The sequence below is a fragment of the Vidua chalybeata genome, chromosome 1 (genome assembly GCF_026979565.1).
Source record: "Vidua chalybeata isolate OUT-0048 chromosome 1, bVidCha1 merged haplotype, whole genome shotgun sequence".
Classification (NCBI taxonomy): domain Eukaryota; kingdom Metazoa; phylum Chordata; class Aves; order Passeriformes; family Viduidae; genus Vidua; species Vidua chalybeata.
The window spans coordinates 89,235,707-89,260,587 of record NC_071530.1 but is presented as its reverse complement, the minus strand read 5'-3'; the positions used below and the strand labels follow the sequence as shown (position 1 = coordinate 89,260,587).

Sequence of the window (24,881 nt, the reverse complement as noted above, 5' to 3'; positions counted from 1 at the left end):
ATGGCTCACTGTTGTAAAGTATTTCTTTTGAAATGTTACTAACACAAAATGTTCTATTCAGATAATCATCTTTTTATTGGCAAGATATTCTTGAATTTAAGAAAAGCTGTAGAAAAGTTAGGTAAAATCAGTCATATTAACTAACCACTCTGTTCTCCACACCAAGAAATAGTTCGTATCATGAAGAACAACTAAGTAATTCTGAGCTCACAAAAGAGCCTATCTAAATTTAACTGCTGTATCATGTTAATGAGAGATAAAATGCCCTGCATCCACAAACAGATGGTGCTAGCCCACATTAATAAACTCACTGGAGAACTTAATATGCTTAGATTTAGATAGGTTATTCCACTGGATGACGCAGTCCATGACGCATCCTGAGGCAATGTACCTGTATTTGGCAGTTCTTCATCATCTTACTTGGTTCTCCTGGCTACACCGTCTGCTGTCCCTGTGTCCTGTCTTGCCTCTGGACTATCCTGACTTGCATACAGGTGCAGCCCTTTGTGGTTCTCACTTGTGGAATCCAAAACCACTCACGTTGGCACAGTCATATTTTGTATTTTCACACAATCCCTGGATTTTACTGACCCCATGGAAGATTTGTGCATCCATCGGCATTTGGAGAGCAGTTAGTGTAGCCCTGCTCTCCCCAGCAACATCCACACACACACACTCCTTTCCTCAGCAGAGCGAAGGGAGTATACCAGTATGAAAGATATGGATGCCCATTTCTGCCTTGCCCTGCTCCATCTGAGGGCTGCAGCTGCCAGGGAGCTGGCAGGGGCAGGGGCATGAGCTGGGCATAAGGCTGCTGGCACCACTGTGACTCCCATATGGGCTTCTTCTGGCTTCAGGCTGTGATTTTGCCTCCCTAAAATCCAAGGCAACAGATTGAATCTGGACATTTTTGCCCAGGGATCTTTTGGCAGCTCATCCTATCTGCATTTCTAAAAGCATAAAATGTTTGTATATTATGCTTTGCATATTTAGCCAGTGTTATTAGCTTATAGTAAATAAATATTTCAAACATATTAAGTATCATACTATTTCAGAAAAATTAAATTAAGAATTCATGTGATTTGAAAACAGCATTGGATGCAATTGGATTGTGGTATTAATTTCATGAAGGCTGCTTCTGGTGATATAATTTATATGAATTTGATTCATTTTAACAGCAATCTCTATTACTATTTCTTATGTGAATAATGAACAAAGCTTCTGAAAATAAATCTTTGGATACCATTTTCCTCCTCTTCCTCATTATTCTTCTGAATAATGTTAAAGTAGCACTCCTTAAATAAAAGTTGCCTAACACAAAACCTCTGTAAATAAATACAATAACTTAGAAATGAGAAATCATAAGAAGTGGGTGGAAGAGAACAAGTGCAAACTATAGTTCAAATGTGCTAGAATTCAAAAGGTATTTTCGTAAGATATTGCAATATTTGCACAAAGACACAAGTGGAGTATTCAAAATCTTTAGATGTTCTTATCTACTTTATATAATGTGATCTGGAAGACGGGAAGTATTTACTCTGTGTCCTAACTTGCAGAAATTATCATGACAGTCATGGAGCTTTAGCTGCTATATACCTGTGCATAGGATTTACATGAGGGCAGAGAAATACTCCTTATTTTGGGCATAAGTGCATCTGTAGAATTTGGTGAGCATGTATAGTCTACTTGCAAATGACAGATGTACCTGAAAAGGCACAGGTAAGTCAAGGATTTCATTCCCTACCTTCCAAAATTATCTTGTGTCAGGGGCATACTGTTTCATTTCCTGAGTATTGCACTTTCCTGACAGAACTAGAAACATAAAATATTTTTAGCCAAGATGTTCAGAGAGAGAAGAGGGAGAAGGTATATGAACATGAGAAAGAAATGAACATATATATATAGAGGGCTACAATCATAGTGAAGCACTGAAAATATTTGCTACTTTATTTTGTACCTAGTTCCCATTATCTGGGCTCTGTTTTCAACTTCCTACACCTTGTGTGTGTAGCTATTTACAAGGATGTGGTTTTCCAAGTAGGAACTGAGAGAAGTTCAGTCTAGAGCTAAACCATTCCTAAGAACCAAATATTTCTAAATGTCTCTGAGATATTATCAGAACTAGTATAGACTCTTTTTATGTGTTTCAGTTTAAGAAAAACAAGAGATGAATCAAATACATGGGACAAACTGGGATACTATGGATCAATTGGTCAAGTATGAGGCAGATCTCAAATTGCACAGCAATTTGTTCCACTGTCTTAAATCAGCCTTTGAATGAGGTCAGCAAGGCTCCTGCTGACCAAGATTTCCTTAATGGGGAAAGGATGGAATCAGCACACACTGCACCTTAAATTCACTCACTCTCATAAGGCTGGGTATTTCCAGTAGTGTGCAGGGGCAGGGTTTGTGCACCAGGTGTGGAGAACCAGCACCTGGCAAAGTCTGTGACACCTAAAACATCAGCCTGCTCCTGCCCCACTACTGAGAGGCCATCATCGGGGGCATCTAAAGAGTTTCTTTGCAATGCTGAAGCCAAGGTCACATGTGAACTATAAGACTGTGAATCCTGAGGTAAAACATAGGTGTTAAGAGAACAATTATGTCTTGAAAATTCTGAATTATGTTATGCTATGTTTCCTAATAATTTCTGAATGAGGGTGGTCTCTTTCTCTTTTTTAACTATCAAAGCAAGAAACTGCTCTTCTTCCCATAGACCTGCCACTAACTCCAGCCATTCCTTTTCTGATTCAAAAAAGTCAGATGGATTCTGTGTTTCTTCACAAGTCAGAAGAAAAATGTTCATGCATTTTCATTGGAAAAATTTATACTACTACTAGTAATTCAACATGAATTTTTCCCTTCACAAAATACTTTTTTATCAAATATTTTTAAAACCTTTCCTAGTTTAAACATAAAATAGATTTACAATGAAAGCCATAAGGGAAAAAATAAAAAAAGAAAAGAAAAACACCCCTACAGAACATGTGAAATCAACTGTAGAAAAATTGTTTTAAGGGTAGAAGTGTACCAGAATCATGCTTGAATAGGTATCAGCTGATTCTACCAAATGGCCATCAAGGTCAAGGACCATCATAAAAATCAAAGCAAGGGCTTTTCCTAGGCAATAATTTTTTTTAAATTTTGAAATAAAGTTCAGGGCTGTGGTCAGTATATTTGCTTTTTATGAACACTTCTTTGATTTATTTTTGAGAAAACCACTCCAGTTTAGCTGTTAAATATTGAATACTCCTTTTCCTACTTTAAGGTTCACAGAAGCAGATTTCATAATATTTGTATGCTTTTTATGCATGAGTCCTCTTATTCATACAGCTCCTTATAAATCATATAAATGAATGACAGAAAGGACCAATTAGAGCTTTTTCAGGGTAGAATGGCTCTTAGATGGTTGTGCAGTCTCATTTTAATGGTTTCAGGTTCCACAGTTTCCCTGAGGAGATTATTTGAGAGCTTACTGCAATTTGTTCTCACGATAGTCAGCTTCAACATTTCCTTTTCCAATTGCATCACAATACACTTACATCCAACATAATGTATCACACCTCTTGTGCTGCAAGGTAGATTCCATAAATCCTGCCATAAATTCATCACCTCTCCTTATGTTCTTATAAGTCTGTATTAGCTGAGTTATGTAGCACATGCCAGCCTTGAAAGCAACATCACAGTTATGCCTCTAGTGATTTGCACAAAAAAGCAGCAATCAAACCCCAATACTACAGAAATACTCTATTCAAGTACCAAATTAATTCACAAAAATGATCCATGTCTTTTTAAATTCTATGGTTCTGTGTATTACAAGTATAAAATACTGCCCCTTCTTTGTGCATGCTGGCAGAGCCTTAACCCCATCTTCCTAGGGCTATATAATAAAATTCCAGGAGCAAGTTTTTATCATGTGTCTCTGGAAGGATTCAAATAAATTTTCCAGTTCACTACAAAAGAAGCAGTACTGCCGTGTGTGGCTGACTCTGCCCTGCCACGTAGGCTGGTCCCTTCACCCCTCTCTTTATCACATGCCAAACTGGTTTGCTTCCAGATTCCTAACCTGCCTTTCCCATTCAAGTCCTGCCATGGGATTGCCCCTGTTCCAGGGCTCATGCTCAGTTCCTTCACTGCGCAAATTTTATTACACAAGAAACAGTGCTTACATTCATCTTTTTACAATTTCAGATTAAAGGGACTACAGAGATAGGGAAACACATTCCTGCAAGTTTAAGACTGCTAGGTTGTACATTTTTAAAGTTATCTGTCTTCAGTTATACTGATCACAGCAGAATTTTGAAGAAAACAAATGAGAACCAGAAACTAGGAAAGCATCCCTTAACATCCTAGTAGTTCATGTATGTACATATTCCATGAATTGCAATTTAATACCCATCTCCTAGCTTGCTTTAGAGGCTATATTATCCCTACTGAACAAATGAGTTCTATAAAACTACAAAGTCTCCTGGAAACTGTCGGGTGCTAATGTGCTAATTAGAAAATAATTGACTAAACCCATGAAAGCAGTAATAAAAAGTTAGAATACTGCTTATTCACTCAGCAATACAGAACAAGTACTCTATTAGCAAAGGTTTAAGAGCCAAAGGACCGGGCAGGTGCCTAGTACTTCATTAGGTTTTATAACTGAGGAGGACATTACAAATACCAAAAGCTCTGGTGTGAATAATAAATTATTTTTGGAAGCTGGCTTTAGAAAACAAATAAAACACAACCAGCAGAAATAAAGAAGCCTCATTACATCTCACAGTTGAACCCATTCCAATACCCTCACTGTACCTTGTGTCCTACACCTACCAGATGGGGAAGGAGGGCGTGCGCTGGAGCACTCTGATGGGCCATGTGCTGGGTAGCCAGCGGCCACCTCGTCCTCCTTGCTGACCTGCAGGACAGCTTTTACTGGCTGAAGAGGCTGAAAGAACCCTGAGGGAAGCTGCAATGAACTCCCTGGCTACGTGGCATGTGGGCCCTGTTAGAGAGAGTCTCTCCTTCATTCTGCAAAAATCTGTCGTTCATTACTGAAATCAGCCCCGTATGGCTGAGCCAGCAACTGGCTTGAAGTCACTGGAGAGGGAAACAAGATGAGGGCAGCCAAATTGTTTGGAATGCAGCTAAAATACTTCGGAGAGTTTAAGGTTAAAAGGGATCATTAGATCACATACCCTGACCACAGGCCAGTAAGTCTTACTACCAGTCCCAAACTGAGCTAAAGGAGCTTGGTTTTGATTAAAACCACTACATTTGCATTACATTGTCTCAGCTCCTGACCACTGTTTTTGTTTTGTTTGGTTTGGGTTTTTTTGTGGTTTTTTTGGTTGTTCTCTTCTATCATTTTAAAAAGCTTTAGCACAGAAAATCTTGCAGATCTTTTTGACAAATTGATAATGGGTTCAGAACCTATCATTATAAGAGACTTTCTCCAGTACTACAATGTTCTGGCAGGTCTTTCTTGCACCACTTGATCTTTAATGTCAAGAGCCACACACCATTAGAAGTACATATGGTATTAACCAAAGGACTCAGAGACCATTTTGCAGTTCTAAGCCTACTAGATTACAAACAGAGCCAACGATGTTTCTACAGTTACTTGTATCAATTTACCTGTGTTACTGAATGAGGCTATCAAAATTGTTTTTTAAGTTGAGGTGATTAAGGATGTCTTACTTATTTCTTTATCAAACCTCTTTTATTTCTTTTTTTACTGTTTTGCCTGTGGTTTATGTTAAAACAGTAAAGAAGAGTACAGGACATCCAGCTTGGCCTTTTGAAAATGGACAGAACACGAATGATTTTCTTTATTTCTTAATAACATACTTTTCATTTAAAGATTCGTTAACCCCAAACTTAGCTACTTCCTCAGCCGACTCTGTCAAGATCCCACGGTGCAAATGAGCCAGACTTCATTAAAAACTGTCTCGGTTTGCTTGGAACAGAGCTTTCCCGATGGACCTCACCAATTCCAGCCACGTGGTACCAGCTCAACACCTGGCTTCTCCCAGGTACGGCGGCGATGCTCATCCAGCACCGCCTCGTTCCCCTTTTTCTCTAAATTCCCCTCCGCCGCCCTACGCCCAGCGGAATCCCCGTTCGGGGGTTAGACCGGGGTGCCGGCACCTGCGCGGCGGTGGCGGCAGGTCCCCGCGGCCACCCCCGCCACATTCCCCCTCCTGCCGCGGGGGACGCGGCGCCGGCGCGGCCCCCCAGAAGCGGCCGGGCGGCGCCCCTCATGCAGCCGGGCGGGGCCGCGCTCCCGGCATGCCCGAGGGGGACGCTCCGAGGGTGGGTAGGTGGGCGGAGGGAAGAAGGGCGGGAGGGTGCGCGCCCACCCCGCCGCCGCCGCCGCCGCCGCTGCCACTTCCCATTCCCAGGCGTTTCCCATTCCCACCCGACGCGGAAACCGGCGCGCAGCCGAGCCGCTGTAGCCGGCGCGCAGGGCGCATGCGCGGGCGGCCGGGAGGGCGGGGGCCGGCGTTCAGCGGGGAGCGCTCCGGCCGCCGGTGCCGCCCGCACTCCGCGCTCCCGCCCGGCGCCGCCGCTACCCGGGGCCGGCGGCCGCCGCGCAGAGCCCGCGCCCTCTCCCGCGCCGCGTCCTCCCGTTGTCTTGCCCCGCCATGAAGTTGAGCGGCCGCGGCCGGGGATGCTGCGCGGGCGGTAGCCGGGAGCGCGGGCCGCCGCCGCGGAGCCCCTTCGTGCACCAGCTGCGCTTCAGCCCCCTGGAGAAAGCCAAGGTAGGGGCGTGCGGCCGCCGGGCCGCCCTTCCTCGCCGCCGCCGCCTCCTTCCGCGCGTCCCCCGCGGCGCACCGGCTGCCGGGCCGCGTCCTGCGGCGGGCGGGGGCTCCGCGCCGCCGGTGCTTTGTGAGCCGGCGGAGCCGGGCAGCGGTGCTGGGCGTGTGCGAGGCGGCTGCCGGGGGCGGCCGTGCCCGGGCCGGGCGGGCGGGAGTCTGGGGGCGGCCGTGATGCTGTAGTGCAGGGAGTGCACCTCAACTTGTGCTCCGATGCCTTCTTCAAAGGAAAAAAAAAAAAAAAGAAACTGTTTTTTTTTTATTTTTTGCTTGTTTGTTTTGGGGTTTCCTTTATGGGTTTTCTCGGCACTTTGAGGTTTGGGAGTTTTTTCGGATTTTCTGGGTTTCGGGTTTTTTTTTTTTTGTGTTGTGGGTTTTTTTTTTAAATGGGGGACGGGGGAGCAGCCCTGCGGAGCCGCTCTTTTCCAGCGTCAAGTTAAGGTAGGTATTACCCTGGGCCGAGGCATCCCGGTGCGGCTGAAGTTTTGCCCCTGGGTAAATAGTCCCTGCGGCGTAATTTAGGTATGGTATTGTGCAGGTAGCGGTGAGACTACGAGAGGCGGTATTAAAATGCAGATTTGCAGTTGCTTGGCTTTTTATTTCATTGTTTGGTTTTAGGGGATTTTTTTCCCCCCCTCCTTGCCTCTGCCTTGCCTCGCACGGTGAGAAGTGGGTGAGTATTCAGAGGGCATGGCCTTTGTCTTAGGCTTTCGGTAAGATCTGGGTCACTAGCTGGAGGAAGAAATAGCATCAGAGGCTCACCTAGTGAAGGGCTGGCCATTTATGCTCCTTCCATCACTGTAATACTTCATAAAGCTGTTGTTTTGGGTGCCTGATAGCCTTCAGTGCCTGTTAACATTGGGAATTATGATTCACTAATATTAAACCTCTTGGATCAAGGCGCTTTAGATCCAGCTTTGATTTGCATTTGAATGAAGTTCGTTGTTGCGCTGCCCTGTTGCTGCTCAGATGCTTAACGCAAGATATGTATGGCCTGACTTGAAAAAAACATCGGAATGTGGCTCGTGTTATGTATCGGACAGCCCAGGAATTTATAGTACGCTCCGTTGAAAAGGTTTTCACTTTTTATTAAGTTGCTGAGTATGTATTTAGTGGTTGCTCATAAATTGTTGCTTGAGCTGGAAAAGGGAGAAAAGGTTTGTGTCATCTACTTAATTTAGTTTCTATCTAGAGCTTCCTCAATAAATTGCATTGTTGTAAAGATTTTTTTTCCATGTACCATACTTTGTTTCTGAAGTCGTGGTTAATGCAATTAATGAGGTAGAAGTCTTTCAGGGAGCAGAGAGAAGCAAAGATAGCACATGTTCATAGGGACTAGGATTGTCTCCAGTTATAACAACTAATGTTGCCTTCTGCTTGGTTATTTATAAAAAAAATTTTTAAATGCTGTTGGGAGAGGAGAGCAGACTCTGTTTTGCAGTTTTTGCAGTGTTGAGTCTCATAGGAGCTACTAGCATTGCTGATCTGATGTTAGTCCTGACAGATCTTGAGGTGCTTTGTCAGGGAGGTGACTGGTTGTAGAACACACCTGCTTTCTGCGTGGGCTGCCCTGTTCGTAGGTATGAGATGTGAGCTTTGCCAGTGGATTTCAAGGATTTGAAATCCTCAGTGGAGATGAGGAGATGTGTTTAAACCGCTGTAGTTTGTCACACTGCACAGGCCAAAGCAGCAGCCTCCTCACCAGAACGTGTCTCAGACTTGCTTTTTAAGCGAGCAGTCTTTCACTGATATACAGCAGCACAGAGTTCTTTAACCCAACCTCCCTTCAGTCTTACTGTTGCAGTTTTATGCAGGAAAAAGCCCATAAGCTGGCATACAGAACTGTGGTAGATTTTTTTTCTTTGCCTTAGTCATGCTTTTCCAGCCTCTTCACTGATTAAAAGTTGTGCTTGAGACAGAAGCTGTTAAAGCAGAGCTGTGGAACTGCTCCACTTGAGAAGAAATGCTCCCCAGGTGAATTACAGAAGTGTGCATTCTCCTCCAAACAGCCTCGGAGAGCTGCGGAGCGCTCGGTGTGAGCTATTGCAGCTGAACTCACTTCCTGTTCAGCTGTAGGCATGTATTGTGTCACAGGCTTTTCTGTCTGTCCTGTGAATCTAATGGGGGTTTCTGGCATTGCACAGGCTATCGAGGAAGGTTAGGAATGTAGCTACAAGAAGTAGGGAGCCCAGGGGACTGGGAGACAAGACTGCTTTGTCCGATGGTCTGGTGTCTGTTGCTGATGGTCTGCCAGATAGCCCCATTATCTTCGCTACAACCTGGTCCTGCAGTCTGCAAGAGGTTAGATTAGCTTTTGTATTCATTAATGCAGCTCAGAAGTAGACACTTTTTAGCATGTTCCAGACCGAGACAGTGGAAGTGAAAGAAAGGTAGAAAGTGAAAGGGTAAAACAACCACAAGGAGAAAGAACAACATTACGAAGAAATATTTTTGACTGTCAAGGGACTGTTCAAGTCATCTTTCATTGACTTTATAAAAACTGGGAGATTACAAGAGTGTAAAAGCAGTAAGACTGTTTCAGAACGGAGTCTCATCAGTAGAAATTATGGCTATTTTACTCTGATCTGAGGGTGACAGTAGGGGTCATTCTTGAAGCTACCTGTTTTATTTCAGTACTATCATAAAAAAATTCTTTCCGTGAGAAAGACATACATGATTTTATTAACGATGGATTTTGTTCATGCTAACATCTTCTGGGCACCTGTCATGTAAGTCCAAGCTCTTGATTCTTGTTACCACTGCAGAGCAGGCAGAAGCATTACTGGAGCTGTCAGCATCTGTAGCTTTTTTCCCTGCTGCTTCAAAACACAATACAATGCCATTTTCCTTTCTTCCAAGGTTTCTGGCCCTTTTATTTCACCAGTGCTGGTGTTCATTTGGTGCCTTGGTGAGCTCATTTGGCTCATTAAACGAGCATATCATTGTGTTTTTGTGTTCTGATTATTTTCTTTTGCTGGGATGGCTGTGTTTTTTCTCACTAATGAGCTATATTGGCTCATTGGTAGCTCACATAAGTGCTAGAGCTGACTCAGGGGGAGGATTGAGGAGAGAGTGAACAGGACCACTCTTTCACAGCAGTGATCTGTTAGATTGGCTTAGCTGCACAGGAAAATTTATCCTGCTGTATTTATCTCCATGAATGTGTCTGCTGGGGAACTTGCAGAGTGGGGAAGTGGGTAGTGAGAGAATTGTTGAGGGATTAATTCCTAGCTCCTGCACTGCCATCTTTGGTGAGTTGAGCTATAGGGGTGATAATAGTGAGGAAGTATAAGTGTGGGGTAAGATGTAATTTCTATCTGATATGTGTAAAAGAAAAATCAAAACCTCTACCATGTCAAATAGAATTCTCTTTCTCAGTATCATGACTGCTACTTTGTAACAAGTCATGGAAATTTTGTTGGGAATAAATTGTTTTTAGTGATGTTTTTTATGGTATTGATAATTTCCAAGTTGCATTTTTTTAGCTTCCACATGCATGAGAACTATGATACTGGTTTTCAAGATAGAAAAGAGACCTAAAGAAGTAGAAACAAGGGTACTCTGTGATTCTCTTGCTCAGCACTTAGATATGTAGGACCAGATATTTTGGAGAACTTGAAACTTGAGTTCATATTTTATACCTTCATTGTGAGGTCATACTTAAATCTGAATGCAATCTCTCTAAACAAGGGGAACATATGATACCTATTTAGTTTATGTGACTTGCCTTACATCAGATTTAAGCCCTTCTGATGGAAGACTGGAGATCAGTGTCCCAGGGCAGCCGTCCATTCCAAGCTGTCCATAGGTCTTTCACAGTAGACACTGCAGCTTCTGAAAAACTAAGTTGGATACTGTAGACCAGCAAATGGTAAATAAGCTGTAGTCAACCCCCTCTTGAGATTTCTTTGGTCGTGAGCTGAGCCCCTGAAAGTACAAGTCTGGATGGACCTTTAGAGGTTTTTACATGTATCTCAGAACACAGGTGTTTACATATCACTTATTGCTAAACAGAATTCAGAACAGGTGCTGAACTACTGCCTGCTAAAAAGTGGCTGGTGTCACAGCCAGCCCCTGTACATTTGATGCGTTTGCTTCTTGCTGGCCATTACTATCCTCACTGTCTCTGGAAGGCCAAGAGGCCTTTTCTGCACATTTATGCCATCTTTTACGGCATTATGAATGCAACATCTGTTTCCATTCTTTGACGTGGCACTAAAATGGTCTTTGGAACAGAGAGTCAAGGGATGGAATACCTCCCTACCAGTCACCCACCATTCAGCTTTGCCCTTAAGTAGGAGAAGACTTGGAGGAGTGGGAGGGAGGGAGGAGGTGTGAATCCTAAAGGTCTGTGTCCTTACCTGCACTTGTTTCACTCATTTCTTAGTGGCTGGTCCTTCTCATTTTAGAAACTTAGAAGGCAGGTGTTCTCATCTCCAGAATGCTCCTCTATTTACTGCCAGATGTGGTGGTCTTGTCTGTGGATGCAGAGTTGTCTGAATTGGTGTAACTTTGGTGCTCATCTGACCATTGTAGTGTGTGAAGTTTTACTGGTTCATCTGGGAAAGCAACCTGTCTAAGAAAAAAAAAAAAATCCTTTTTCTGTCAATTCTGCAACCTAAAGTAGAGTCTCCATAGGGACTGGAACCTGTTCTGGAGAGTGAGATTGTGGTTGTTACAAGATGATGGTGTCAGTCTGAACCAGCACTGTGAAATCCAGCTGCAGTGGGCTGGTAGCTTAGGGCTTGAATGTGGTATGTTGGGCTTTTTTCCTGCTGTGTGTTCCCTGCACCTACCCTAGATTTACAGATTTGTGCACCTACAGAGTGAGTTGGTTGTTGAGCTATTTTGAGAAGTGAGAGGAAGTGGTAAGTGAGCTCCATGATGACTAGATCTGCATTGGGGAAGAGAAGAATATGAATTAATTTTTCCACAGCAGCCTGGAGATGCATCAGATTAGGCACAACATGAGACAGCACCTTATGCGTTGTTACTCATCCTTGCCCAGCTATTGTGATATTGAAAAGTGTGCTTTTTTCTTAACTTTATCTGGCATATCAGGAATTGAACAGTATTCTGCTGTTTCTACCATTAGATATTTTTAAGTTAAGAAATGGTATCAGTTTCTAGCAATCACTGACATTTTCAGTCTGAAATGGTGTTGGAATAATGGTTTTTTATTATTATTTTTATTTTGCAGATTGCCTTCATGACCTTGACTCTGTTTCCTATCCGACTCTTTTTTGCTGCTTTTATGATGTTGCTGGCCTGGCCTTTTGCGTTCATTGCTTCAATGGGATCTGATGAGCAAGAGCTTGAAAAGCCCCTCTCCTGGTGGCGAAAGTGAGTCACTGATGTGGTGAAATACTGAGATAATCATTATAAAGTTCAGCAGTTTGAAATAGAGGAAATGGGAAATACCTTTTACCTGTCTCAGAGATCTACTTTTCTCTTCAGAAGAAAAATATAAAAATTATTAAACACTTTCCTCCGGTGGGAAACTAGAAACGCCTCAACTCTTTGATTTGCCAGGTGATCCAAAAATTACACTGGTAATCTCTGGCTTCTTATCTTTATTGAGGAGGTAGTGCAAAGCTTTGATGTGGCATCTTCCATTGCATTTATTCCTATAATGTCAACTTCTGGTTATGAAGATTGACTCTATGGAATGTGCCCAGATTTCATATTCTAAATTGTTTTAAACTGCTTCACCCCATTGTCTTCTGCCCTGTGATGAACTGACAAAACTTGTGTTGATTCCCCGAGGGCTTGCCCCATACTTTGGTGTTTATTGAAAGTCTGTGATTGCTTTGATATTACAATGCTAATTAAGGTAGAATTAAGGTAGACAGTGTCCTCCCATCCATGAAAACTGCCATTTGAGGAGCAGGAAAGGAGGGGTGTGTCATCTCTTCTATAGACAACTTAAAATTAGGAGCTGGCACTAGCATGAAGGAACGTGGTTGTGTTTTGCATCACAGGAGGGAAGGAGGTTGAGAACCCTAGAGGCATGTCACTTTATATTTCATTTGGAGTGATATCAATACAATAACTAATGGAATAATTGGCTACCTTCAGTCTTGCATACAGTTATTTTGAATCTTTTTTGATTCTCCCTCATTTATTCCAATTTTCAGGCTGCTCTCCAGCCTCCAATCTCTGTGTTACAATTTGTGGTGTTCGATTTTTTGTACTCTGTTGATTCAAAGTTTCTCTTTTCATGACTGTCAGACAGTTTAAAACGACAAACAAAACTCCTCAAAAAAAAACCTTCTCCACCCCACCAAAAAAAAACCATCCACAAGAAACAAAAATCCAAATCACTTTAGGAGAAGATGGGGAAAGGGAAGAAAGTAAAATATTTCCAGAGCTCTCATATGTATCATGTAGGCCTCCCTGTGTTTGAGAATTTCTGCCCTACATTTATCCCATTTTGTTTGGGTAAACTTGAAATCAAGAATCAGGGTAAGTGCATTCTGGCAATATCCTAATAGAATATTTCAGGGCTAAATTTATTAAAGCTTTTAGATGTTACTAGAAAACCTTATTAGGCATTGTGTAGAAGAAACTTAACAGTCATAGTCTGAATTAAAATTAATGTTAACTAAAGGACGGTCTTGGAGACTGGAATGAATTAGTGTTCAGGTATAAAATGAAGTTGAAGAGCATCTTACCTAAAAAGTGGTTTTAAATCAGCTGAGAAAGTGAAGAACAAAGTGTGTGCAGTGTTCCAGCTCTGTTTTAAGCATCATATCCTATCTGAACTTTTGTCATGCATGTAATTTTTCATTTTATTATTTTAAGGTGTTCCTGTGGCAACATAACTGTTTTCCCAACTCTTTACAGGATAGTGGATATTTTGCTGAAAGCAATAATGAGAATGATGTGGCTTGCTGGTGGATTCCACTGGATAAATGTAAAAGGCAGACGGGCATTGCCAGCAGAAGCAGCAATATTAACGGTGGCTCCCCATTCTTCCTACTTTGATGCCATTCCAGTAACTATGACCTTCGCCTCCATTGTGATGAAGGCAGAAAGCAAAGATATTCCTGTTTGGGGAAGTAAGTTGGTAGATACTTCATTTTTCAAGAACAATTTTAAAGAGATTGCTTAGGAAGTTCACTGGGTGTGTATGAGAAGGACTGAAACAGAAAGGAAATTTTGCTATAATATATGGTGAGAATTTTTTTTTCTGAATGTCAATAGAAAAAAATGGGGCAGGAAGGGGACAGGAATATCCTTTTTCCACTTTCTACGAAGTCGAATCCCTGTGTGAAGTCAAAGCAATCCTACAGAAGTCATGGTTCAATTTGCAGTGAACTTGTAACATTTTAAGACCTGCCAGATGGAAAAGAAGTTAGGATGGGGCTATAGAAGCAGACTGATGCTAGAGAGAAAGTCTACAAAGACTTGGTGCGAGTTGGGGTGCCCTCCCAGAAATGTGTTTTAGGAATGTGGTCTGTGCTGAACACTACCCTGCCTTGAGGGAGTGCTGCTAATCCTTCACACATCAATAACTTTGTTTCAGGCAGAATGTGAGAGATGAGCACAAGAGCAGGTTGATGTGCACTTGGGTTTAGTCATGAGAAAAGCTGATGAGCCTGAGACAGTAGTGCTTGAATACTGTCTTTGGAATTATTCATGTAAGTTCTCACAAATATTTGAGGGACACCTGTGATTTTTGGTGCAGTTGTGACAGGCAAAAAATTGTGTAAGCTTTTGGGCTTGTAGACTTCTAACCAAAGTCTGTGGGAAGCATTTTGGAGAAACCCACCATCTTGTGTCTAGCGACCAGCAAAGTTCAAAGAATATCCCTGTGTCTCATTGTGTAGATTTTTATGGGTAATATAATTAGTGACAAAAGATTTTACTTAGGCCGTGGGCAGGACTCTTAAATGTAAAAGTCTAAGCAAAAGCTTTGAGTTCCTTTGCAACTAAGTAGAATTAGGCTGTTGGTGCTCACATCCTTCTAAAATTTAATTAGACAATATGTTTTTAAGGTCACGTTCAAAATTGGAAGCTGAGACATGGCCACAAAGGGTGTGTGGTTAGCTATGGAAGTTTCATTTAAGGAGTCTTGTCATATAAGGGTCTGCCTGTATGAGGTAAAATTCAGGCCAGATCTGTAGTTGCATCTTAATTTCGTTGAATATCTTACTAATGGTGTTTAGAAATTTGTGGCAATGAGAAATCTATGTAAAAATGAATAGATGCTTTGAACCAAAAGAAAAAGGGCACAGGCAGGCATGTGTTTTTGAAAACAAGTGCATAACAAGCATAGTGTGAAAACAAAAAGAAATTGAACTCCCTTGTTCAGTACTGAAAGAAGATACTGTTGACAGTATGTTGGCAGTCCTGTACAGCACAGGTGTATCCAGGCCAACTTGGGCTTTAGGAGCAGTCCAGACATAGAAGCAGAGGCTGATTTATCTTCTCAGGTGACTCAGTTGACTGTTTAATAATTGCTGGCTCAGCAAAATAAAAGTAGTCTGTGTGGAACTCCCTTTGATTTGAAGGTGGTCTGTCTGGAGGACCCAAAATAAATGAGTTAACTCCAGTCTCTGTTGTGCTACTGCAATGTGATGAAATGGCAGAATGGCATTTGACAGTGCTATAATGGCTACTTAAGTATCCCACGTAGTAGATTCAGTGGGAACCAGGAGAATCTGTAGCGATAGGGAGATTGTAGTTCCCCTGAATGTAACACAAATAATGTGTATCAAGAAGATCAAATTATTTTCTAAATATCTAATCTAATTTTGAGGTGACTTTTTCAGGATTCTGTTGAAAGTCTGGACTTCCTACAGTACATTTTAAAAATTATTCACTTAATTTAGTTCATATATGAGTAAAACCAGTTACAGAAAAAGAGAACGTGTAGTGATTTGATGGAATATTACTGGAATGTATAGTGCAGTCAAATAAATGAATGTTTTGTCTTGCATAAAGCTGCATTTGCTTTATGCAAAAGTTATGTAGTCACTTGTGAAACGTTCACAAAAGTGCCACAGAAGTGAGGCATACCAAAGATTGCAAGTGGGATTGAGAGTTCAAAAACCATTTTTGTTTTTAGGGATGGACTTTTATATGAGCAACATTAATTATAGCAGTTTGTGTTCTTTGAGTAAAAGGACCTTAACAGAGAGGTAGTAATCACTGTATTGATTAGTTTGGCTTAAAAATTAGAGAGAACTTTCCAGTAAAACTAATTTTTTTATCTCTTTTACTGCTTTGAGAGAAGTTTTCTGTGAAGCAGATAGTGCTGACTATCCTCTCCTTTGTTGTAGTATTTTAATCCCAATGTTATTTACACCTCTCTACATGCACATACATAAAAAAATATGTTTCATGTTATTGGACCACTGATATTTCTCTTGTGCTTATGTGATAATGTGCTTATGTTTTTGTTGGATTGCCTGGTGAATTGTCAACACTCTAGATATTCGTCCAGAATTTATCCCAGAGAGGTCAGAATCACGTTGTGTGTTCTTCAGTTTTGTAAGTCCTGCAAGCTTGGTATACCATCTTCAGTCAGTGGAGCCAATCACTGATATTCTTAAACTTATTATCTCTTGAGTCTTGTGAATGGTTATTCTGAATCTTCTGGGAAGCTTTGAATAAAGTACATTCATTTAACTATCTGAGCAGACTTAAATATGTAAAAAATGAAGTGGAAGAGGAAATTCGAAGAAAATTTCCCAGGATGAGGACTTTGGGTGAAGAGTACATCCTCATCCTGTATATTCAAGTATGATATAAATAAATTGGCTTTTTGATGTAATGACAGTGTTTATTAAGACATTGTACATTGTATACCAGAGAGATCAGGTGCTCTAGCAGGCACAAAATGTTCTGATTGCTAAATGGTTACTAAGATTGGTTCTGCAAGCATTTTAATAGGTTTCTGGAACAGCTGCCTATATTATTGTACCCTTAGTTAGTCAGTCATGGAATATTAAGCTTCTGATCCACTTGAAAGTCCAGATAATTAAAAGCCTGTTCTTTATGGGATTGGAAGTACTCCACAACTGTATTTGTGTATGAGGGTTTTTATTGCTGTGTAACTTGAAGGCAGCTCTCCTGGTTTGCAAAGCCCAATTTCAGAAGCAGACTTAATGTCTCATGACTCTTACAGATATCTTCATCCTTTTTAGGAAAACAAAGAAAACCAGATTTAAAAATGCTCTTTGGTTTTGGGAGAAGAGTTATGAACTCTTCAGTCAGTGGTCAGTAGTGAAGAAAATTATCCATTTGGCACACACACAAGGTTAACAAACTCTGGGGAGGAACTGCTTGCCCAAATATAAACAGTATTTTTCAATGATCATTAAAAAAAATCAGTAGAGAATGCCAAACAGATGGAATATGTCATGATGCTGAAGGAAGATGTGTGTTTTTATACAATGACTTTCCAGAGTTTGGTAGATTGGAGATGTGAACTTTGCTGGACCACTTCCGTCTTACAATGGGAAAATGGCAATGTTGGATTCTGTTACACCTTACATGGTCCAAAGAAGTCAGATCAATTTGTCAGTACTTGTTTTGTCTACTGAATCCCACTTCAAGTTAGGAAAAGGCTTGTGTATAAATTCTGGATAGTTACACAGTCTTATTTTTGGCTGTTGGAGCAACCTGGATAAAAGTAGTTTTCATTGCTGCAATGATTGGTCCTGCTGCAGAAATGCTTCAGTAGGAAGAACAAGGAATTTATCAGTAAAATGAATTGAGGGGACTTTGGACCACTTTTATGATTTGAACATTTTCAGTGGTCTGAACTTTTAGAAACTAAATATAAGTGAAAAGTTAATTTAAACTTTAGGTAACTTCTCAATATCTCTAACACCACTCTCTGAAAAGGAGAGGGAGTTGCTACCTGTGAAATGTATGGAATGGTATGTTACCTTAAGTTTATAAAGGGGAAGGAGGTAATTTGTGTTTGGCAGAACACAGCAGACCTGCAGAGAAATGGAGAATCATACAGTGCTATAAAGCTATCAGTTCTGTTGTAGATGTTTTTTTCCACATCTAGTAAACTCGTGAATTTTTGTTCATTTCTTGAAAGTGCATTATAAGCTTTTCTCAAGCATCATGACTAAAATATGAGAATAAAAGTAATTCAGGTGAAAGTATTTATGCTTGGGTAGCTGGGTATGTTTTCATCTCAAAACTTAAAAGGTGCCAAATTACCCACCAGTCTGTTGTGCAACCTAATCCTTTCGTCCTTCATCCCAAGTGCCCCTCTGACACCTTCCAAACACAAGGAAGACAACTGTGGTAAGCCCATAGCTCTTCTGTGAGAATCTCACATTTAAACACTTACGAGATTGGCTAAAACAGTCCTTAAACTCCTTGTGGAAGAATCTGTTCTAAGGTATTAGAGATTTCTTCTAAGAAACAGATCTTCTAAGATCTGTTTTAAGGCATTACAGATTTCTTCTCTTTTATACACTGTAAATCAGGGGCTTGAACTCTGAGGTTACCAGGATGAATGCCAACCTCCTATGCTATGTTGTCATTGTAGCCTGCCTTGAGTACACACTTGAGCTCCCCATTTCTTCTGAGCAGCATCTTGAATTTGTTGCCAAGCTTATCCATTTCATCTTCTCCTTTAAAACCCTCTGTTTCAAAATTCAATGTTTCCTTCAGACTGTGGGCACCCAGATGGTCCTGCAAGATTTCAGTTTCACAGAAGCTCTCTCAGAAAGATTTAAAATACTTGCATTGTCACCTGTGTTATAGGTATGTGTTTATCACTTGGCTTGGAGTCCTGGAAAATTCTATAAAAATTACTTCTCATTTAAACTGCTACTGGAATGCTTTTAAGCCACCATCACTAGTTAATATCATTTATTGAAGTTACAAACTGCAGTATATAGGAAACCTTCAAACCAATGCTGCTGCCTTCCTTAAATACTTTTTAGATTGGCAGCAGAAAGCTAAAGCATAAAACCGTGTCCTCATACAGATATTGCAGGTGTCTCTGAGATAAAAAAGAAGTCTTTGTCCCTCAAGGAGTCCTTAAAGGAAATAGGTCATATTTTGAAAGACCAACCCAAATACCACAATTTGCTTCTGTTAAAGCTAAAGAGGACACTGATTATTTACTTCCCACTACTGACCTTTCCTTGTCCTGTAGGCTGCATTGTTTCCTGCCTTTCTCTTTGGAAGCAGGGAAGAGAACTTTACCAGTAATGCTGCCTCTATCCCATGAATACTTGGCATGCCTGCAGTCAGGTGATCCATCTGCTAAGCATTTAGTCAAGCTTGAAGAAGTTTTCTTGACATACCTTTATCTTCAGTAATTGATTCAGACTTGAGTCAAATAAGTATATATATTATATATGTCACATATATAAAATAAGATACTACCACAGTATATTATATAATATACTACCAAAATATAAGAGATCTACATACTCTTACAGCATATCATTGACTATAATAACACTTCTTTTGTAAGAACAATGTAATTCCAAGTGCAAAAGATCCTAATTTTGCTTGAATTGAGTTTTGTCCATTGATAAAATTTTGTGTATTTGTTGTGTGTATGTTTCTTGAGTTTTTCCATTTTTAAGGTCTCTGTGTCCATATACACAGGAAGTAATCGTATATAACTATAACTTTCAGAGTACTTTTGAGCCTCTTGTAGATTTCTTTTCTTCTTTTCTCTACAGAAAAGCGCTGTTTTCATATCAGATGTTATTTCATTAGAAAAGTTATGAGTTCAGAACTTTGTGAGCATGCACATTTGAGTAAGGCAACTCTTGAAAACTAAGCCCAAGACAGAGCTTTTCAACTTCTATCCTTCATGGGTTTTGTACCCTTCAATACAGAATGCACAACATGGTGACTGCTATTAGAAAAATAACTATTTTTTCTATACTGTGGACTAAATACTGTAAATGGATATCCCACTGCAGGCTACTTGTGCAGCTTACCTCCAATGTTAAAGGCAATCAGAGCCAGTTGTGCTACCTCTGTAGGATTCCCTTAGAGTGTCAGGGGAATGTAGTGATGGGGTTTTGTGTTGTTTGGGAGAGAGGCCAAGTGAAATCCTCAACTTCAGGATTCTCTGCTTTTGCAGCTGTCACTTTGTTGTTGATTCTACAGTGGTGAAAATGTAACTGCCTACTCAAAAATGCGTGTATGGATACATTTTAGAATTGTATGTGGTGCCCCGTGTCTGTTCCATGGCTTTTTGTGTTCTCAGGTGCCTTGTGGAACCAGCGGTGATGTTGCCAGTATAAATGGTTTGCTACAATACTTTTTGCTGTTGTGTGTTATACAGCACTTTGTGTCTTCAATTGAAACAAGGTTTCCTCACAGATACTTGCCTGCAAAGAGGGAGGGGAAATAATTTTTTCCTTGCTGTTGTCCTAAGAAGTTTAAAGACACCAGCTGTATGTGTTCAGCTGATCAGAAAAAAAAATGGGTTTTGTTTATGCATTGCACTGGTGCTGAAATTGATTGCATGGGAGTTTCGGTTCTGAAATCAGTTGGAGCTGCCACCCTACTAATAATTAAAGCAATACTTAATTTTTGCAGGCTCTCTTTAAATGGCTGTTTCAAGCAACTTTCAGTTAGTTAGAATGTCTGTGGCATTCTGGCTGCCCTGAGAGGCAGAGGTTTTAATGATTTACTGGCAGCACTATTTAAATTGCATATTAAATGCCTGCCTAAGAAGGTAGAATACAGTGTGTCAGCTGTCCTCAGGATTCCTTGTATGATCTGAAATTGGGAATGAGAGGGAGTAGATGAAATGGGACTGACACTGTTAGAGAAAAAGCTGGAATAATGACACTCACAAGATCAATTTTGTGAATTGACAGATACTCTGTCATTGCCCACTAGATTTGATAATTCAAAGATGGTTTTAATGGAGTGAGAGGAGCTAGGCAAGCACTTTTCTCAGAATCTCTGAACACTTGAGCTGTGGTCTTCACTATCTGGTTTCAGCCAGTCTTGGACAGTTAAATTGCTGAGCAGAGAAGGATATGATTATGTTCTGTTTATTGAACATGTTGCAGAGTTCTGCTTGTTTCCTTTAGTTGCTCAGTATGCCAGCTGTCTGAAGCATTTTATGCTTTCACTTCTGGCCTGACTTCACCCTAGTCCTGCCTATTCCTTGCATCACACATTACCTTAGGTACTGTCCCCCTGTGTTTCAACCTGACTTCTGACCACAGTCTCATCTTGGCTGCCTATTGGTATGGTTCTCAGCTTCTCTTTACAGAGCTTTGGCCCTGCTCCTGACTTTCTTGCTCAGATCGACTTGGTACAGCCTTTGAATTTTCAGATTTGTGTGTTTATTGAACATGAAAATATGTGGTGACAGTAAAGGTCTGTGTAGCCTTGTGCTCTGTTCTCAGAAGTGGTTAAGAAAAGTAAAATTTAGCCTTCCCCTGGTGTGGAAGCTTTTTACTGATGACTGAGAGTTTCAGGTTCACTTAGTGTTGGATCTAACCACTAAGGGCCTGGCAGCTGGCGTCTCTCAGGATCTTCACTTGCTGTTTAACATTAAAACAAGAATTCTGTCAGCTTTTTAGTCCAATGTCTAAGGAGGTAAGGCTTAACGTAACTACCCTAATAGGCTAATTCAACAGGCAGGACAAATCCATAGGAAGCTTTCAGTTTCCTCTGTCTTTCAGCATACCAGAGTAATTTTTCTTTGCACAGGGGTGTGTTGCTGTTTGTGGTGCTGGTCATTTGTAAGATAATTCACCTGGTGTTCCTCTGGAGCTTAGTAACATTACAGTAGCTTGCTTTTGGGAAGGTTGTAACAGTAAAGCTCCCAAGTTGGCACATCTTGCCTGTACAGTTCTCAGATACAGATGACATCAGTGTAGTCTGATGTTTTCTGTCACACTGCCCGAAGAAAAATCTGTCTGCTTGCTTAATTTCATGTGTGATAAATAAGACCCTGCTTGCAGCATGTCCTCAGAAAAGAGCCTGGGAGTTTTGGAATTATCTTATTCATTCCTTGGCCTGAAGTAATCCAAATCCTGTCATTTGGACCAAATGTAAAAGAAACTTCCAAGTGAAGGCTGGGAATGTTGGATCGTTTGCTTTCCTTTACTTTATAATGTTTTTGCTATGGAGTAGTAAATTGCAACAGTGGGGCAAACTCAGGAGTAGGATCACTAAGAAGAAAACAATTTGATACCAGGTATGGTTTCCCTTGTTATTTTTATTGCTTGTTCTGTGTTTGTGGTTTTTTTTTTCCCTATTCTTTGTGTTAGTCTTTTTGTGGTTTGTTTTGGGGCTTTTCTGTTTGTTTTTACCTCGCCTTGACAGTAACCCCAACTGGCCAAAGATGATCTTTGCTCCTTTGACAAGCATTGTTCTATAGATATTGTCTTAGAGCAGGCATGTAGGAAAAAGTACAAGAGTAAGGTAACTTTTCTGATACACTTATCTCCTGAGCTGTGGCAGCTTGTAGGATAAAAGTAATATTTCAGAGGCTGGCTGAATGTTTGGGAACCTGCTGTAAGGTTTGACAGATTATTTCTCAGAACCTTCATAATTGGAGAATTTTGGTGAGTTGATGGCTAAACTTCCAGTGGGATAACACCATAACCAGCAGCTTTTGCTGAGTACAGGGCTGTAATTCCTTAGACTGTTTTTTTCTTCACACTTTAAGCACTGGCTGATCCGTTAATGTAGCAAGTCTATCCTTGACAAAAGCAGATTATACAGTGCCAGTGAACTCTTCTCACAGTGGCTGGAAAAATGAAAACTGTATTTGAGACAAGTAGAATAGCTAATGTTTTAGTGACTCTTGAACCTTCAAGTAAGATTATATGACACAAAAATTATTAAAAGGTTTTGGAAGACAGTCTGCTTAAATAAAGGCATGAAGGACTATATTTGAAGGTGTGTCTCTTGTAGTGCTTTTGGACACTGCTAAAGAGCTGTATGGGCTTCTTATTATTTTGAAAGTTTTGAAAGTCTTTGGTGTCCTTGTGACAGACATGCATGGAGGAGAGTATCTTGTGGACTGATCTCTGATTTTTTGCTCATGTTCATTTTGTGTCTGGCTACATACAAGAGGTTTCCCACTGAGCCAGAACGAGGATGTCTGAGATCTAATTCATCTGGTATGAAGAACAGGCAAACAAGTGACAACTGAGAAAATGAGCATACCTTTTCTGTTGACACTGATTTTTCACAAAGAAATAACATCAGTGTATATAATATCTTTGGTGCTGCACCTTTAGGGGAGCTGAGCTGTCATAGAAGACAAAAGCTCTAAAGACAGAGACAATTTTGACTGACAGGATGTTTTTTGCAAGCACTTACATAGCAGGGAGATTCCCGCTGCTTTGCTGATTTGGGGGTGGCTATAGACTTTGTGATTTTTGTGGAAGGAGGAAATGGCCTATAGACAGCCACAGTTGCAGCTGCATTGTTGCAGAAAATTGCGTAATATGTACCATCCTGTTTTACATTATCTGTGTCATACGTATTGATCTATTAAAAACTGAAAAACTGCAAAATGCCAAAATTTTGAAAACTGTTTTCCTCACAGAAACTTATGAAAATATTTCAGTAAAGCGGCAGTAATTCAGCTGAGTATTCAATTTTGCGGTGTAATATGGTAAAGTAGTTATGTTCTTTTAACAAAAATTTTTGTCCAGAGGAGTAATTGTGGGAGGGTGGGGATGTATGGAGGGGGTAGGGGATCTTCTTCAAACAAAGCAAAAATAAAGGCTGGTCCTTGTTTTTGTTTTCCCTCCTCTTCAGCTCTGATCAAATATATCCGACCAGTATTTGTATCTCGGTCAGACCAGGATTCTCGCAGGAAAACTGTTGAAGAGATAAAGAGGCGTGCCCAGTCTGATGGTAAATGGCCACAGGTACTGTATTCTGCTACTCTGTAAGAGATGGTATTTGGCATTTCCAGGCTTTGGATATGCAGTTTGCTCTTTTCATTGTGGGTGGCTTTAGATAGTTTGGGGTTGTGTGTGTGTGAAATTTCCTCACCCCCTCTTTCTAGAAGATAAAATGTAAGATTCTCATCTGTCTCTCATTGCATTGTGTTTTGAGGAAAACTGGGTAAGTACATGGCTAGACAGCTCTTAAGTGGTACTAAATGGACAGACCACAGCAGGTGATGAAGTCCTCTGAGAAAAAAAATTAAGTGCTCAACAGAATACCTGGGAAAGTACTGTGTGTTCTCGCCCTTTGCAAGATTTTGGCATTGCCATTGTTGGAGATGTGATACTGGGCAAGGCAGCCCAAAAAATTTGCATGTTCCAATAACCAACTCTATTAAAACACGTGATGAAAACATGGATAAAACAAGTGGCTCAGGCCTTTTTTCTGCACATAAAATGTGGCTGTTTATACTGTGCCTTGAAAGAGAGCAATGGGAAGAAAAGGATGACTATAGAAGATCTCAGATTCCTAGAAGCGTGTGATTATTTTGCAAATTTGAAGCATTCCTGTGATTTTTTTGAGATTAAGGTACTGTATATTTTTTATGGGATTATTGATGCTAACAGTGGGCATACCTCTGCATACTGGACTGCAGAAATGTTATAAACAGCTATAAACAATGTGACAGGTGATATATAATGTTTGCATCATGACTTTCATCATTAGTTTTCAAAGCAAGTTAGGACAGAGCAGGCAATAAAGCTAGTAATGTTAGTTCTAGTCCATTGCTTTGTTTCCATATAATATGGATGGGGGGGTGTTTGTTTTTGTACAATCTACCCTCTTCTGCTGAATTGGTTCAACTTAAGTGGTTTTGCTCCATTTTTTAGAATTCTGTTCAGGTATTTTCAGTCTCTGTCATTTGGGCATCTGTGTACATGCCAAGTAATAGCAAGGAGAAAATTCCTGTCTTTTCTTAGCCTGTAAACAGGTATCTTGGGAACAGGAATTTTGTTCTGGTACACAACAGACTATGATACTTTTTCTAGCACCAAAATCTTCGGTGAAAATACTCATACTTAATAAGTCTTTCTGATCATTGTCAGTGTTCCAATAAATAGAATTATTATTGGAGGGCAAGAAAGAGGCAAAATCACAGATAAAGAAAAATATTTTTCCTATTAAGGTAGAACTTTACCT

The 24,881-nt window shown here is 40.6% G+C and overlaps 1 protein-coding gene across 2 annotated transcripts in view; it reads left to right on the top strand.

Moving 5' to 3' along the window:
* The first annotated feature begins 6,571 nt into the window (after positions 1 to 6,571).
* LPCAT1 (lysophosphatidylcholine acyltransferase 1) overlaps positions 6,572 to 24,881 on the top strand; it is a 58,818-nt gene continuing 40,508 nt past the window's right edge. The window contains exons 1-4 of one of the 2 annotated variants that reach the window (XM_053949897.1): positions 6,572 to 6,749; positions 12,004 to 12,146; positions 13,650 to 13,864; positions 23,547 to 23,659. In XM_053949897.1, the coding sequence (XP_053805872.1) occupies positions 6,633 to 6,749; positions 12,004 to 12,146; positions 13,650 to 13,864; positions 23,547 to 23,659 (588 nt within the window). In that variant the 5' untranslated portion in view covers positions 6,572 to 6,632. The remainder of the gene's footprint in view (positions 6,750 to 12,003; positions 12,147 to 13,649; positions 13,865 to 23,546; positions 23,660 to 24,881) is intronic. The other variant, XM_053949889.1, reaches the window with a different exon arrangement.